The following is an 18,277-nucleotide window of genomic DNA, read 5'->3' as shown; positions in this document are numbered from 1 at the left end:
AGCAGGAAGATGTTTTTTCCACCCTAGTGAAACCAGAACAGGTAGAACAGATCTCTGAGACAAAGTTCTGTTGCATGGGTAGTAGGTAAGATTGCATTTGGTCTAGATAAAGTAATTTTGATGACTTTCAAGTTGAAAGTACACCTCATTTCCTATGCAGGTCAGCTATAATTTCCTATGCAGCCACTTAAGACTTGAGGGAGTCTGACGTCAGAACTTTAAATAAGTTGCTGCACTCGCAGTGCCTAACCTTTCCAAAACCTTTTCTGACAACAAGACAGACTTGTCTTTATGTAGGTTTTTCCACCTGACAACTGCAAGAGAGAAGACAAAGGAAAGAGCCTAGCAGAGCTCTGCTGTAAGAGTCAAAGCACCTGCCCAGCCCCGCTTCACGCTAAAGCCAAGAGTAGCAAGAAGCCACCATCCCTGTCCACTAACATCAGGGACCTGCGAAGACTGGCAAGCACACGCGCACCTTCCATTAATCATCCTACGCCTCACAGAAAGGGCAGCTATACTGCTGTGAGTCAGCTCCTCTAGAGTACGGGCATCTGTGCCATCTTCCCTGAAGAAAACAGATGCCAGTCTGCTAATCTGCTTGTGAAAGGGGAAAGGATAGCCTGGCAGAGATTTTGATCTGTGTCACGATTACAGCGTAGTCCTGCAGCACCACACATTTCTGATGATCCCAGGCTGGAGTCAATAAGAAAGGCTGAGCTGAAACAGTATAACCTTCAAAATGTAAATTAAATAGTCTCTTACATTCCTCCTAAAAAGCAACCGGAAGTATGAAAACTGTATGAATAAGTATGGCAGGGAGGTTGGAACTAGATGTTCTTCCCGGTCCCTCCCAACCTAAACCATTCTATGATTCTAACTAAAGAATTATTCTTTCTGTTGGGTGGAAAAAACCCCCCACAAAACAAACAAGAGTACCCATGTGAAATCAGAAAAACCAAATATCCATTTCTTACAGTTTGAAACAACCCCAAAATTTTGATTAACTATGACTGGAGAATTGTGCTTATAAAAACATTCAAATGTAATTATTGATTACATCAGCCTTTTCAATAAAGGTAACACTGTGAGGCCACACAAAAGACCAGCCTACAGGTCACTCCAGCATCCAGATTCCAGCACTAATTTACAATAGTGCCTAGTCTCAAGGAACCCGGGTATACAGAAAATCAAATGCAAATTCTGTAAGCATATTCAAGAAGATGATATAACATGCTCTTGTTGACTTTCAATCAACATAACCTGACTTGCTCTGTCCAGCCTCTCTGCTGTCAGGTCCCATTCACAATATGGTTTTAGCTGACAACACCTACACACTACACGATTTGCAGGAGCTCCAGGCATAGCAAATGTTTTTTAAAAGACAGATTCGTGCACCCATGTATTGCATATCTTGGTATGTATCATCCATGGCTACCATAACTGTGCACTGAATCATCACACTCAAGGACTGCATGCTGCTGTTCCTCCTTCTCCTCCTCTCAAACCTCTCCATTCTCTGCATCCAGTCAGTTTTGATCTCTAAAGATCTCTGGGGTTTGGGAAAGTGGTTAAGTAATTACAGTACAGAGGAAGTAAGTCAGCACATATGCGGGTTAGAACTATCAAAATTTTTCCTTTGGCTCAGTAGGAAAGAAAATGTGTCTTCAAAGCCAGAAACATCAGCCCTAGTTCTCATAATATTTGATGAGCAGATAGAGATGTATTCACTCCTTCTGGATCATATGTTACACAACAGCTTACAGTGGCAGCTGCTTTACACTCATTGGAAAAAAAAACACTTCTTCCAAGCCAGGACCATAGGAGATGAATGAAAAAATCCAAGTGAAGGAGAAGAATATTCAGAGTTATTGTTAGGCTATGAAAAGATAAGATCTGATCACACAATTACGAAGTTCCTGATTTTGCATAATCATTGAACACACTTTTCTCAGGAACCTGAATCCCAGACATTTTTTTTTTTTAATTATTTCTTTTGCACAGTTTTAGAGATCTCTTCTCCATTTATTCTGTATAGCAGGGATTACCTTTTTATTTAGTTTAAATTGGCCTTTTCTAAACATCATTCTATAGCTTCAAGCTATTTCCCTTTGAAATGTTTTCACAGTGGTCATTTCCCTGGTAGTTAGAAAACACCATCACTAACTTCTCATAGCTTCTTAACTATATGCAAAAAGAAAAGGACTTTGATTTATGTTACTAAATGCAGTCGTATTACAGACAGAGTCCCGACAGTCCTGAAGCCAACCTTTAAAAACAATAATATTTTATACCATATGATGAAAATATCATGGGCTCCCATCTAATAAAGAAAACAGCCACACACATGGAAACTCCTTGCTCACTAGTCTGTGGAAAGAAACTGTAATGCAGAACTTAGACACACATGTATACAGAAGTTGGTATGCATAATCACAACGCAATGGGCACTATTGATAAAAAGAAAATCTTGCACATTACAACTCAAACTGTGCTCAGAATTCAGGCCACCAGCCATCGGAGGCCACCAACAGTTTAGATCTGTTACTTTTTTTTTTTTGATTACAAGTATCATTTAAAAGGATAATTCTGCATTTCAAGTAAAACAAGGTGAAATGTTTACACCAGCACAGTCTGAAAGGAAGGAAAAAGAAGGACAATCAAAATTCTGCTTTTTTCTTCATAATCCTGACATACAATACTGCTTAAACATCTCTCCTTAAACCTGAAAAACATATACTGTATCTGAATTTGCTACTGCTACCTAAGCATGGAAAGCAGAGGCAGCTGTGCTCCCACCACTGGCACCAGACTCCTGTTTCTCCTGCCCCTTCCTTTCTCCTTCCTACCTTAACCCTGTCCTTTGCACAGACCATCCTCTCATACTTCTTGCTCATGCTGTTTCTCTTCCTCAAATCCATCCTCACAGGCTGCTTTTGCCAAATCTATAATGATCTTGTTAATAGAATTATATATCTACGTATATACAAGGGTAACAGTCAAGCCATGCTTGGCCTCAGACGACAGACCCCTTTAACCTTATTACTATAATCTTTGTTCCACTCCTCCTGCCATGCCTCTGTTTCATTAGTCTTCTTGCTTTACTTGAGTCTGTTCTGATATAAAACTCACTCTATCCGTGCGAGTAACTTCACCACGGCCATAAGCTCTCTGCTAGAAGGCAGCTGCACAGGCCTGGGCAGAACCCCACTGGCTTCAGCAATGCTCTGCTGCAAACGCAATTACTTAATTATAAAGGAAATGGTGAATGCTATTACAGGACCCATGTTTGATCTGCTCTTCTGAAGCACCTCGCGCACCTCTTGGTGCTGAAATAACAAACCGTGATTAAACTTGGCAGTTAAGTGCTTGGTAGTTATCGTATAGAAGTACAATTTAAAAGGGGCTTGTAGTAAAGTAGTTAAGTGCACAAAGGATTTAAAAATGTCATTTTAAGGTTGACAGTGTTTCTTTAATCCCTTAAAAGCAGTTTAGTTTTCTGTCTGGCTTGAATATAATGGATCAGGAACTGTTTCTCTGAGTTTAACATCAGATAAGCAGTTAGGTAATTATGGAAACAGAATGGAACTTTAATTATGAGCAAAACCATAGATTGTTCTATTGTGATCTTCCACGGCATTGCCATCTCTTATAAATGAACATATTGTGCAAGCTGGGAAGAAACCATTGATTAAAATAATCAAAAGCCCAATGAGAAACTTAGACATGTTTTTCCTTTGTAAAAAACAAAACATCGTATCTGACTGGTTGAGAGATTTGAATTACCTCTTCCAAAGCCCACTTCAATTTTTTTCTCACAGATTAATTTAATTAAATCTATTATTACAGGGTGGGTTTTTTCATTTTACATAAACTATATAAAAGCTTGGTGTACTCCGATAAGTCTAGAAGATTAGAAAACTTTACCAGTAGCTTTTTAATCTTATTTCCTCCCAGTTGTTTCCAGCTGAAGCAACCTGTTTGATTAACATACCGTTTCCAAAGCATGCCAGCAATCAAATACTTTTAGAAGCGAAACATCAGTAGTTGCACTTACAGGTACCTGATAAGCAGAGCAACTATTCAGTCCCCGCTTTGAAAAGCTGAAATGTCATTAAACACATGGTCAGAGATCTCAGAGATAGGGAGGAAGCCATAATTGGAGTTATCTACCATGTCAGGCTACTAAATGACTAGTCACCACCTTTTCCCCAGACACCTCTGTTTTGCCAGCGGAGCGGGTGCTCTGCAGTTGGTGCCAGCCCACACAAGCGCCAATATTTCAGGGGAGATGGGGTCCAGTGGAGGCAGTGCCACTTCTCCAGATGCTCAAGAGCATAAATGAGACTGGGGGGTTCACGCACAAGTGCACGTGTGCATGCTGGCTCCTTCCCTTTCTTTCTCTGGCTAATCAAGAAGCAATTCTGTACCCCGGGCGCTGAGAAGAAGGAATGCTCACAGATCGCACGCTGGGCTCCATCGAGAGCCCGCTGGTTACAAACAGCGATGAAAACACAGCCTCTTCAGAAGTCTCTCAACTGTGGCTATGAGTCCAGCACACACCCGTGGGGCTCTCTGAGCCTCTGTATCAGCAGCTGCTCTTTCATTTTCCCTCTTTCCAGGCTCATTTTCTTTCTCTAGTTAGCAGAGATTACTCCAATTCCAATCAAAACAGGGAGAAAAAAGCCCCACAGAATGCTAGGGGGACAAAATTATACAAAGGATAAAGGAGTCAAGCAGCATTGAGACCATACCCATTTGTAAAAGAGATTATGGTCACAAAAGTGCTTCTTAACAATAGGGAGAATAAAGCCACAAAAGGTCCCTAGATGAGCAAACATAATGAAACCTGCCAAGATGAGTGATAAAAATAATAGAAAGAAAAATTATACAGGTCTCCAGGAAACTGATAGAATTCATTGTAAAACACTTTTTCCTGCTACCTGAAGTCTGCACCTTTTTTTAATTCAGACAAAAAGTTTGCCAAAGTATGTTGCGGCATTGGTATTCTACCTTGTATCTCCCATTATGGTATCTCCTCTCTCTTCTGTCAAAGGATTGAGTAACCAAATAGCATCCAGGGCTTCTTAAAAATTTGTAACGTAAAGGAAAAATCAAGTGCAGTGTCACACTCCATGTTATGCCATCTCCAGCAGCCACAGCAGCTGGAAGCCATCCTTCAGCATTGCTGGTAACATCTGCATGGCCACAAAGAGGCGATTGCTGCATCAAGATCCAAGCTCATTCCAAATGAACATGCTGCTTTTTCACGCTAAGGTGACAACTCTTCTGAGGTGTTAAAGGTATCAACAAATGAATTGCTGCTCAAAGGGACCAACAGAACATGAAGAACTCGGGGCAAAAACGTATTCAGTAGATAAGCATAGACTTAATAATTTCTAGTGTATCCTCACTCTTATATGCGCAAAAGAAAATAAGTCTGAAAAGTCTCTGCTGCTATTAAATAATTGTGTTTCTTATCTCAGAGTGAACTTTTCATCTTTTATATACATACAAAGAAACCCCCACCTCTTTTCTTTTTCAGAGGATGGAACAGGCAGCTTAGATGGCAATTTTAATTGAATGTGTTCAGCTGTTGCACAAGAATAGTGGTGTGCAGACCTGCGGCTGAGAAGAAAAGGCTTTCCCCTACCACCTACACCTTTACTTCATTACAAATAACCCTGCTGGGTCACACAACTCAGCCCCAAGTTTGACACTTCCAACAGTCTAGAGGCAGGAATTGAAGCAGAAACATACAAATTCTAGCAGAATTCAGTATGTTAATCACTATTTCTCATTCACATTCCATTCAGGGCCAATATACCTGCTGAAATGCTTGAACAGCACACCATTATTTTTTGTGTCTGTGCGTATATGTGTTTCTAAATACACATGTATACTTTTACCCATACAAATGCGCACACAATGGCTAGAAATGAAATTTCTGATTGTCAAACATGCTAGACATGCTTCTCCCTGTAAAATAAAAAAAAAAAAAAAACAAACACAAAAAGGGGGGGTTGGGGAGAAGCACAGTTATGTTTGTGCTAATATGACTAGTGTTTGCAACCTCTATTCCAAAACAGAGAATTCAGTCTTCATACAATAACTTGCGTCTCGTACAACAGGATGCTTAGAGAACTCAAATGACACGGTAAGATGTCTATCCTAGCAGTGTAAGTCAGAAAAATGGTGCAATAACTTGCATATTCATATGGGAACATGTAAGCACGTGTGGTCTAACAAAGCTACCAAGCTAAGTCCTTTGTATTTTAATGCAAAGGATTCTTAACATTTTAATATGTTAAAATACAAGATGGAAAGTGTGAGCTGAAATCCGTCACTTCAAAAATAGCCACTGAATGCCGCCTCCCTAGAAAGGAGGCTTGAAGCTATTGCTAAAGCTAAGCCCTGATTAAGGCTCTCGGCAGCTATGGAAGCTCATTGCACCCCACAAATGCACAGGGTGAAGATCCACACTACCCCCAGAGGCGCAGACAGCGCCGTCAGCGCCATGCCTCACCCCAGAGCACAATCTGACTGAAAACATTTCAGAGAATTAAAAATCTCCCGTGCAAGGTTTAAATTACATAAATTATCTACCAAAGCATGCAGAGACTGCATATTAAACCAGTCTTAATCATGATCCTAATCCTCAAGGAAGCAGGATGGAGTATCACGAGACCCTTATTAAAACTGCAAATTATTTCAGTGGGAGTTTGTCCTGCATGAAAATACGATCCTACAACTGTAGAAACAGAGAAAGAGCAGAAAAATACCTATCAAGGAAAAGGTGGTGGAACTAGGAATCACAGCTTCAACATACAATTCTTTATGATACTAAAACACAGAAGCTCTTTAAACCTGAGAAAATGCTAAAATAGTCATTTGATATTCCCTTATTTTCCTCACACCATAATTCACCCATTTAAGAAAGGAGAAAAGATTTGCTTTCTGTGCTCTTGCAGTGCAATACTGCTTCATTCAGTCAGCAAAACATTTCCATTTTCAAATTATGTTTTGCCTTTGATTTCTAGAAATTATTTCCTTTTCACATCAACCATAGTAAGTAAACCAACCATGATCCCTCCTCCCTTGGCCAACAAACAAGTAAAAATATAAATATAAAAATCAGGTAATCTGAATTTTAGAAAGCAAGCAGCAAGAGAACAGAAAAAAATGAAATCAGTAGGCAATGAAAAGCCGCTTGAAATTTCTGAAAACCTCTTAAGTTTTTACTAGTTCAATATTTATGGCCTGTTAAATAATTACAGATACAAGAGCTTCACATGCTCAACTTTCATTTTCCTGCTATTCTCTCCTATTGAAATAACTACAAGATTCATTATAGCCATAAAAAGGCAACATCAAACCTTTTTATGACCGTTCCTGTTTATGAACTACATGAACGCATTAGACCAATAGGAAAAATATTTAAATGCCAGCGCTTAAATCTTCGTAGCAGTCAACTAGCAAAAGCTCAAAGTCGGTCTGAGGTACGAGAAGACAGCAAATGTCAAAGCTTGCAATGATACATGAAAAAGTTACTTTCTCACAAGGTAACACTGCTTAAGAAAAGAATAATAAAAACATCAGAAAAGACCCCATAGGTATTTTCCATTTGCTTTTCTATTGGACTCAGCCCTCTGAAAAGGTCACTTCTGAGATATAAGCTCTAACCACCTTCCCTTCATGGAAAAAACAGTTTGTTTTAAACAGGTATTACTTAAAACTTTTGCACTGGTAGAATTGGAGCACAATCATTACATACCCTAAATTAATTCACAACTCTAGGTAAGAAAAATTCTGAGACCACCACAGCCATGTAATCATCAAAAAGGAGATGTAATTCACTGCCCATGAGCTGCAGATAAAGTTGTCCCGCTACTGGGGATAAACAGCTAGGTTTTGAGTTCGCTGAATTTCCTTTGACGTAAAAGGATAATTACACGCTTCAAGAAAAGGAACGAAACAGGATGCAGGAAAAACTGGATTTGGTTCCTTACTCTGTCAAAGACTTCTTGTGTTAGTACCCAGGGTTTTGTGTCCTTTGGGATACTGAGGTCAACTTGGGGTGGCTCAATGAGGACACACCTGGAGGCATCCAAAGTGGTTACAGTGCTTAAGGTATCAGAGAGGCACTTGGGAAGCAAGCATACACTGGCTGAGATACGATGATTAAATCAGGAGTAACGGTACATTTGTGAGAATTTGAAGTTATACACACTTAGGATAAGAATGACTTTTAAAATCTGAACAGGACTATAAGCCATGATCCGTAGGGAACTACTAGTCTGCTAAGAGGCCTCAACAAGTCTTGTCCATCTCTAGTGTACTGTTAAACACTCCCACTTCCATGGAGTTTTCAAGAGTCTGGAACCCTCTGCTAAGTAGACCTGGAAGCTAAGTAGCGTACTAAAGATGTAAAAATGAATTAATTTTTAAGTTATATTTTGGATGTGGTAAAGCTTTGACAGAGGCGAGTGAACAATGCAAAAGCTGTATCCTGGTTGTAGAATTATGTAATTTTCAATTGTCTGACAAAATAATCTGAAATGAGAGACTACATACAAGGAGAAGTTGAGGAAACAGCATTTGTTCAGCCATTAGAAGAGAAGACTAAAGGAAGATCTTACTGCTGCCTTCAACTACAAAATGGGAGGGTCTAGAAAAGATGGAGCCAGACTGTTCTTGGAGGTGCATAGTGATAGGATGGGAGGTGACAGCCATGTCCTACAGCAAAGGAAATTCTGGTGAGGTATAGGGATTTTTCTTCATTAATAAGGGTGGTCAAACATGAGGACAGGGGTCCACTTTGAGCAGGTGACTGGACTAGATGACCCCCAGAGGTCTGTTCTATCTTAAATTATTCCATGACTTCATGGAGAGATTATAATTTTTTTTTTTTATTCTGTCTCAATAAATCTGATCACCTAGACAAATCAAAGCTTTCATCATTAGCTCTACAAACCAGTCTGGGCATCTGGAAAATGAGACTGCCTCTTCTATGTTCTGGTGGGAGGATCCTGTAGCTCTAGAAGTGTTCCCACATCCTGTACCTCGTCCTATATTTGTTTTACAGCTGCAGTGGAAACCTGGGATATGGTCCTCAGCTGCTGTAACTCAGCAATGCTCCCAGTGGCCCACCGGAGAGAGTGACGGGGGGACAATTGCAGGGGAATATAGTGACAAGACTATCAAAGCTGCTGTATTTTATGCTGGTAATAGCCAGTTAGTTTAGTGGGAGTGTTGTTAAAATGCAAACCTGTAACAAATTAATCCAACAGTATGGTCTTTAATTTACAAGCTCCACTGCACTTACAATACCCCACCACCTTTTCACATATATACAAACAGATCTGCTCTTAACTGGGGGAGCTGGGGGAAGGGGGGGGAAGAAGAAAAAAAAAAAAATCCTCTCTGTTACTGCCCCAGGTCCTAAAACCGTGTATCTGGCTGTGCCTGGCTGACTTGGCCTAGTTTTTTCTTTTGCTACTTGAAGTTCAACGGCCCAGTGTATGTGATGCCCTGAATGCGACAGTTCAGCCTTCTCCAGGATAAATTCTCCAAGGGCAGGGAACAGTTTATTAAGTCCCTTTCCACAAAAGCGCAGTAATGCCACCAAACTCACTCAGTCATGCAGGAGATCTGGATCAACGAAGAATAATAGAGACGTAATATTCTTTGGGGTGAATGGAGAGCTGGGACAGGACTGTGCATTTGGGGGTGAGAAACCATCAGCACTACCAACAGTTACAGAATTTTGCATTTGGGCAACTTATTAAAAAATGAGGACAGAACTGATCACCACTGTGACAGATCAGCATACACAGCAGCAGCCCACAAAGTGCTTAGGACCATGGAAAAATACCCATTAAAAAATGTAACTGTCAAGTTTGGATTACATCTCCCTGAACGACTCATGACATGCACTTCAAAATATAAAGGACTGCATGAACTGATACAGTATTTCAAACCAACATTCAGGGTTTGATTTTATATTCCATTTCCATTTAAAATCTATTTCTAGGACTGCTGCTTATTAAACCTGCCCTATTAAATCATTCCCTTATTAAATGCAATATAAATTCAGGTATCTTCTCCTCTTTTTCTTCCTCATAACACCCCACTATACCTTTCTGTATAATAATTTCTGCTCTTAACTAGAAGAATGTCACATATCTGATAAAGAACTAAGCCATGAGTTTATGCTGCCTGCATTCCTCGATCTCATTATATATACAATGTCCTAAGGCAAGAGTTTGCCAGCTTAGATTTTCACTTGCTCTATCCCTTTAATTTGTGTTTCCATCAGTGCTGCTACTGTGTTAGCACTTGTTTTTATTTTTCTCCAGAGATTTTTTTGTTTAAGTCACTGGTTAAATAATCAAAATACTTCAGAGGGAAATTTAAAATTTCTTTCTTGTATACAAGCAGAATGATTCAGTACCTGTGCTGGAACAGCAATAGGTGGATAACATTCATTTTGCTGGAGGTCTCTGTTAGCTCAGTAAGAAAAATAACTTCCCTTCCCCCTCTCTCAGCTTCAAGAAGCTGGATAGGAAAATACTGAGAAATCTTTTCATATGCATAAGCAACGCCTGTGCATATCAGCAGTGGCTGCACCACAACCCTAGGGTGATCATCAAGCCACGCTGCGTTAACTTTAGTGAGAGCAATGAAAAATAAGTCCAGGGCTCTGGCCATGGTGGGCTTTCCAATGGGAGAGTACGTGTAGGCTACCAAAGGTGATCTTGTAGGTGGCAGAGGCATGCTGCTGTACAACCTTGCAGCAAACAATTGTAAGATCCTCAGCATTCAAGCCTGCTCTGAGGTCAAAAATATTTTCTGTATCTCAAAACAGCTGCTGGTGAGGAATGTGGGAGTTGCAGGCGTCGGGCTGACGGAGGCACTAACTCTGTTCCCACTACTTCCAGATACTCTGCTAGCCTTTTTAATGACATGTGGGGAGCTCCCTGCATACTAACAAGCTGGCACAACGAAGACAAAAACCATTATCATTTCAGAGCACCTTCTAGCGATGGCAGTTTTGCACCCACTGTAGGCTCTGTCTCACAGCACTTATGGAGAGAAGCAGCAATGGCTGATGCCAAACAGGAGGACAAGCCTGCTTCTCCCCTGGCTATTTTCTTGGCATATATCCTGCAAGGCCAAAGTTGTCCAATTGCTTTACGTACAAGTGACCAACCCTTCCTGAACAGAGGCCTAGTTCAGGCAATCGCTGAATCTAAAAGGACTTCGGTCAAGAAGACAAGGCTGGAAGGTGGCATGCCCAAATACTAACTCTTCCCCTTCCCTACCAGGAACATCGCTGCAGCACAGTTAAATGGTGCTGCTTTTTTCCCTCTCACCCACCATCTCATTTCTTTTAATTTATTAAGTACATTTCTCAAAATAACTTTCTTTTCTTCAATATTAAATTCCTCCTCCCTCTCTTCCCTCCCCCAGCCTCAATCAACACGACTTCTTAAATTATGAATTTGGTCCCTTCTGCCCCTAGCGGATAGCACTGATTTCTGAGTTCACATGGTTTTGCTTCTCTTGATTTAGGGGCTCATTCTGCTTCTAAACAGAAACAAAAAGTATAATAAAACACATCTCCCCCCCCAAAACTGACAGCATTTCTGATGATGACTTCAGAGAGAACAGATCCAGCCCATAAGATGCCCTTGAATAGATCAGCTTACAGAAAAGGGGGACACATTTCTTTGAAACCTTAATACAAATAAAATGAGACAAAATAAATTCAGCAGACAGATAATAGTGCTGAAAAACTGACAGATGGCAGAACACTGAGGTTTAGTAGCGACACTCACATGTTACATGAATAATTCACTTCGACAAACCTATGGATGTGAGAGTATGTTTAGGTTAAGGATCTGGCTTGAAGAAAAATGAAGAAATACAAGCAGTCTCTTATTCATAATGACCCATTTCAAACCAAAAGCCTGGATAACCATCTTCGCCAAAATCAGCCCATGCTAGAAAATAATTGACCATCACCTAGCCCCAAACCCCACAACAGCGAGAAGTCCAACAGATCTCACCAGTTGAGAATTCAATGGGACTCAAAAAGATATCCTTACACTTACTGCTCCCAGGCATGTTCAGTGGCTCGAAGAAAATGCAGTTTTTAAAAAAAAATCTAATTGAATGGATAGCAGAAAAGGCCCTAGATATTACAGGTAGAACCGAAGTCAGGGCAGCTGTGATGCCATCTTACCTATCCAACATAAGACAGGTCATGCTGTCCTAAAGACCTGGGGATGGGTGGCATCCCTAGAGAGGATATTGTTAGGTGTAAAGCGGAGCAACTTCAGTGATCAGGGAAACAGGAAAAGCATAGTACTGTTTTGGTTTTGCAGTAGTGTTATCTTAAAGAAAAAAAAAAAAAAAAAGACCACAAACTGTTACCTTTAATCGAGCATTAGACATGGGGACACAACATCCCTAACTACAGAAAGCACAAAATCAGAAAGCACAAAACGTATTTAAAAACATACCACAAAAGCATTCAGAAAATAAAAAGCTATTTAGCAGGTGGCTAGATATTGAGAGAAACTGCCTTGTTTTCATCACATTCTAAGCTGGAATTACTTCTAAAATGCAACAGTCAGCATTATCAATGCTCCTCGTAACCTCCCTAGCTTGAATGGACTATGGACAATATCCCAATGTTGCATTAATCGAGGAATAACCCCAGATCCTGGCAGAGGTGCTGGCAATTATGTGGCCTGTCTGAAAGCAATTGATTTTATAAAGCAGTTTGATCTTGCCAGAGGTGAGAAATCTCCATTTCCCAACCTGCCCCTTCCCCAGGGAAACTCCGCAGCGCAGACTCCTCCAAAGGGCTGTGCTGCATTTCTAAACAGGAAAATGAGACAGTCCCAAGGGCCTGCAGTCATTCCTCAGCCACAGGGAGAACGTTCAGCCTTGCCTTCATCAGGGAGAAAGAAAACAGGACTGGAGGGAGGGACTATACAGGAACATCCAGCTATGCGTTTTGCCTCTCGCTAGATTTTCTGTCTGTCATTACAGCCTCTTCTTTGCCCTTAAGTAACATTTACACACACAAAGAGTTAAGGCGTTTTACATTAAGGGTACAAATTAAAAGCAAAGCCTAACACTCCAGTTTTTTCTTTAATAGTCGACCAGATTTCTAACTCACTGTCATCTCGACCAGTGGTGGTAGGAAGACCTGCAAACGTATGTGAATTAACCCCACAACCAGCACTGTGCTTATGCATTACCAGATTGATTCTGTTTCCTCACCGAGCAGATCGGATCAGCCTTTGAGATGACACATACTTTCACAAGGATACAAAACATCTGGAAAGAATGTCCCTACTGTGCAAATTAAAGCCTATAGCTATCAACAGTCATAAGATTAAAACTATTTGATCTTCATCTGATTAAGTGTGAACTTCAGATCTGAATAATCCTATAAAACAAGTAAAGTTCCAAAATTCTAGTTGCAGACATTTTTACGATTTGAAGGCAAGCTTTTAATTGCTACAGACAGAAACACTTGTGAGCTAGCACAAGTCAGACATCGGCTTGTGTCACGTATCCTGTGAACATCAAGGCACAAGTTCAGGCATCCACCACACAAAAATGGATCTATTTTGGCTAGAACTTGTAACAAAACCTAAATATCTTATGCTGAGGCAAAGCATGGTAAATCTGCTTGAGACACTTATAAACATACGGCACAGTTACACACCACAGTCTCTGAGCTGGTTTCAGAGCCCTTGTATTTAAAAAAAAAACCAAACAAAAAACCAAATTAAGAATTGGTCCATACAGGTTCTGCTACTTTCACTAGGAATTCCCAGTTCATCCGTTAGATATATACTACGGAATAGGAACAAACTTCTTCCTGTGTCAAGGTGACGCTGGCCCACTTCCATTAGCAGCAGGGAGATGTTTCAAGGGCCATCTATTCTATTTTTGAGAAACGCAGACTTCAGTCTCTTAGAAGGTTTCAAGAAAAAATAAAAGTAAAATAAAAAAAATAATCACACAAGCCTGAACAAATGATTTTCCTCTCAGGATGGCAGTCCCATACGGTAACAACCAGAGGCTCAGGTCAAGCCTCTTCTGTGATACTTAAGTTTTAAGGCCGATTTCCCCAGAGGATGAAAATAAGTGGGGAGAAAAACGGAAGGTTAAACTCCCATTTCCAGCAGCTGTTACAATCTTTTGACCAAGGAGGATGCAGGGTGAAAGACCAACACATATGGTACATAAAATACATTAATGTAGTTACTGAAGTGATTTTTTTCTCTAGCTTGTATATAGCTGCAAAAATGATTCCATTCGTTTTATGCGAGAGAAGAGCATTCATCTTTCTTAATTAGGGAGAAAGTAGGACTGGTACTAGGCTTATTTTAAGTCCTCTATGTGCCCGCCCCATTCTGGTGAAATTCGATCAAATACTTCCTCCAACACTGTTTCTGACTCATAGGAATATATTTGTGAAGAACATGACTGGAAACTCAATAGAATGGCTTGCACTAGTTTCTTGGTCTGTCCAAGAACAAATTTGCAGACATAAGTAAGCACACAAATAGAAGTCTACATATTAGTGTTTTCATTAAAATATCCCTGGGATTGCCTTCAACTCAACATCAGAAAACCCTTCACAGTTCCAGAACAATGGAGCACAAATGGACCTCCTCGGAGAGTCAGAAGAACAAGGTAAAATGCCCTACATGAAAATAAGGCATGTGCTTTTATGTACTTCATCAATGGATTTTTAAAAGGTGTTACCTGCAGTTAACGTCTGTCATACTTACTCTCAGCTTTAGTTAATTTACATTGCTCATCTTTCATCTGCTACTTTTTTCATTTGTTCTCAGATAGTTAAATAGTTAAATAAGACTGAGCCATGCTTTAACATTGCAAAGTTCCCCTGTAACGAAAGAAGTGCTGTCTGCAGTGTTGATAAATCCCAATATGTTACCATGCAAAACACTGCAAATCTGAGTTCCCAAAGGCCTGAGCCCAGGTGAGTGTGAATCTTTGTGCACTGCTGCTGATCATGAGCCCTACAACACAGCTAGAGATGTTTTCAATTCTGTTACAGACAGAAACACACACTAGATAGCGCTGCCTGTATCATAGTCTGGAAAACTGGTACATTTGAAAGTTTGGAAACCATCTAATTTGAATGACCTGAATTTTCTGTGTCTTTAATTTCTGTTTTAACAGAAGCAAAAGCTGACAGATCATCGCGCAAGTGTTGGGAACACCACCTCCAATTTCTCTAGGCTTTGGTAAGACAACACATCTAAGAAACACCACTTTTCTGTGCTACTCACTGCATGCTGCTTCTGATTCATCTGACCCATCAGGACACTCTTCTTCACCATCGCATTTCCACCTCGCTGGGATGCAGTGGCCGTTGTCACAAGTGAAATCCGACTCGGCACAAGTTTTCTTTGCTGCAAGAAAGAAAAAAAAAAAAGTACTTGGCATGAATATAAGCAGTGCAGACGACCTCCATTGCATCCAGCCCCACTACGGACAATACTGATTGCCCCGTATTGAGAGGATTAATTTCACATTCAACATTGCTTCTTCATGACAGAGTCAAACAGGTATCAAAAGATGGGTGTTTCTTCCCACTAGAACTGTTATCCCTCCATTACTTAACCTGGATTCAGTCTTTTATGCCTTCTTCCAGACATTCAAAACCCAGGTATGTTCTTTTTCAAAATAATTTTCTAAGGCTTTTACTACAAAAAGCCGCTGCCTACATGGAAGTGAAAGCGTGCTGTATGATTTACAGACAGATAAGACAAACAAGTCTCACCTTTGGAGTACTAAGAGTAATAACGTTTTTATCTATGCAATCTATTAATGGCTTTTTAGTACATCTGTCACCATAGAAGATGATCATAAAGCACTCCTCCAAACACTAAAAATCATTTCATTAAATGTCAACCACTCCGCACAATTTGCTTTGCTTGCAGTAATCTAGGGCTTGAAAAACATGCAAGACACGAACTCAAGCAATTAATTGGTCTATTCCTCTGTGCCAGTGGCACAGCACCACCAGTGCCCCGTAATCCAAATCAGCATCTTTTCACTGCAGCAGAAAGTAATCTACAGATATCTGCCCACGACACAACGTAAATGTGATCACCAGTCACTCACTGCTTTTGCAATGACGACTTCAGTGGCTTTTCTGCTAGGAACTGGACTGAACAGCCACGCCACGGAAGTCATGAGCAATGGCTCAGTCTCGGTGTTACCACCCCTGAAGTGCAAGACTCTGTGGCTAACTGGTATCTACCTTTGTAGCGATCAATTTACATAGGAAGTGGTGCCAGGGAGAACATTTGTTTCTCCCCTCTGCAAAGCTGCTGACAACCTAATAGGATCACAGGAAAATTCAGGTAGTAAAGGACCTCAGGAGGTCAAGTCCAACCTGCTGCTCCTGCTCTGAGGTCAGACCAGGTTACTCTGCGTTTTATCCAGTCTGGTCTTAAAAACCCCCAAGATGGAGACAGCGCAACCTCCCTGGGCAATCTGTTCCACTGCTTAGTTGCCCTCACAGTGAGGTTTGAGCTTGATAGCTATTCCCTGATATGAAGTCATGTGCACACATCATTGCTACATCAATATTTCTTCCAGCAAACATTTTCAAAGCATTAAACACAATAAATAAGCCTCCAGGGTTTGATTATTATTTTTTTTTCCTTTCTTTTTTTCTTACATGAGCTGCAGTCAGGGAGGGAACCATATTAAATATAGGCCATGTGCCTACACAGGAAACAAGGAGAATTACTGTGTGAGGTGCTGAAGAGGTCTACATGGCAGAAATCAAGTACTCATTTTCTAATGCACAAAACAGGCAGCTTCCCTGAACAGGCATCCAGCAGGAAAACACTGCAAAGCATCACTAAGCAGCTGTGCAATCTCTCAGGAAGCACTTTTTATAAGGAGAACATACATTTACTCCCCTTCTGTTGCTAAATGAGCCAGATCCTGGGGGAAAAAACAACCAAAAACCAAAAAAAACCAACCAAGGACAATTTTCTCTTCAGTCATTCAGAAACAGATATTATGAACTAATATAGGGAAAAAAGCCAACCCCATATAGACCATGAGTTTTACAAGAGACTAGTCCTATGAAGAATCCAGTCTGATCTTCTAAAGAGGCTGCACATCCATTATTCAGAGGGAACAGACCTTCTGAACATCTCCTGTGAGAAAACCAAAACTTGTGCAACTGCCTATCCAGCATCACTTCTGATTTATTTAATGTAAGTTTGATTTAATTAACTGAATGTATTTAATGGTCAGAAACTCTGACCAGATACAGATGGGGTATGCATGCATAAGCCAAGCTGGAGCACTCGGCTGCTTGCTGTGAAGCTGACTGGATGAAATGTCGGTGTCTGCTGTTAGGGGAAGGTTATGGCACCTACAAGTGGAACAATCACATTTCTATCCAGAAAGCAGAGACTAGTATAACACTGGAGACATAAGAAACTTAACTTTTAAAATGTATTGAGTTTTATACTAGCTCTCTGAATGTTCTAGTGTCTTGTTTTCCATAGGAAAACTGTCCTGTGACACATTTTCTAGAGATTCAGACAGCAACACAACTATTTTTCCACCTCAAAATAAACCTCCCCTTTTTCCATCAGTCTAACACTCTGATCGCTGTTATTTCCGGGACATGTGGACGCAAGCGCGAGCGACGGGTTCAGCCACAGAAAGGAGCGTAACAGGCATTCCCTTCAACATGGCCAACCTGCTCACAGCAGATGGTGGCACTGATTGCTTTGTTCCCCTGGCGCTGCTCTTCGGCAGCACAATTAATAGATTGCCAGGATTCACAAAAGGGGGAGAGAAAAGCATTACTGACAGTCCCGGGGTGTCATTTGGAAGGTGTTAATGTGCTCCCTGAGTGCAGCTCCTCTTTGCAAAATGAAGTTGGGCACAACCGCCCATCAGCATTAGCCTAACCGAAAAGTGTCATCCCTGTCCGCACGCCCACCCAAAGGTCCAACAGCCCCATGCCAGATCAATCAGCAGGATACAAACGCATTTGGTCCTTTGTTTGAACCTAAACTATCTAATCTCTGAAAGGAGCAGGAATAAGGGAAGGGAAGCTCAAACCTTTCTGTGATTATTGTATTTACTTCTACAATGATTTTTTTAATTGTTTCTTCTTTTTGTTATTTATAGTTTATATACTATATTTTGTTTGTTATTATTTTTTACTACTATTACTCTCCAA

The 18,277-nt window shown here is 40.6% G+C and overlaps 1 protein-coding gene across 1 annotated transcript in view; it reads right to left on the bottom strand.

The window, feature by feature from the left end:
* The window catches only part of LRP8 (low density lipoprotein receptor-related protein 8, apolipoprotein e receptor), a 76,813-nt gene extending 58,758 nt beyond the window's left edge, over positions 1 to 18,055 (bottom strand). Inside the window, exons 1-2 of the mRNA XM_009884820.1 lie at positions 18,004 to 18,055; positions 15,345 to 15,467 (exon numbers count right to left, since the gene is read on the bottom strand). Of these exons, the coding sequence (XP_009883122.1) occupies positions 15,345 to 15,467; positions 18,004 to 18,055 (175 nt within the window). The remainder of the gene's footprint in view (positions 1 to 15,344; positions 15,468 to 18,003) is intronic.
* Positions 18,056 to 18,277: the final 222 nt, after the last annotated feature.

This window comes from Charadrius vociferus, unplaced genomic scaffold (genome assembly GCF_000708025.1).
Source record: "Charadrius vociferus isolate BGI_N301 unplaced genomic scaffold, ASM70802v2 scaffold163, whole genome shotgun sequence".
Lineage (NCBI taxonomy): Eukaryota > Metazoa > Chordata > Aves > Charadriiformes > Charadriidae > Charadrius > Charadrius vociferus.
This window is presented reverse-complemented; position numbering and strand designations above follow the sequence as displayed.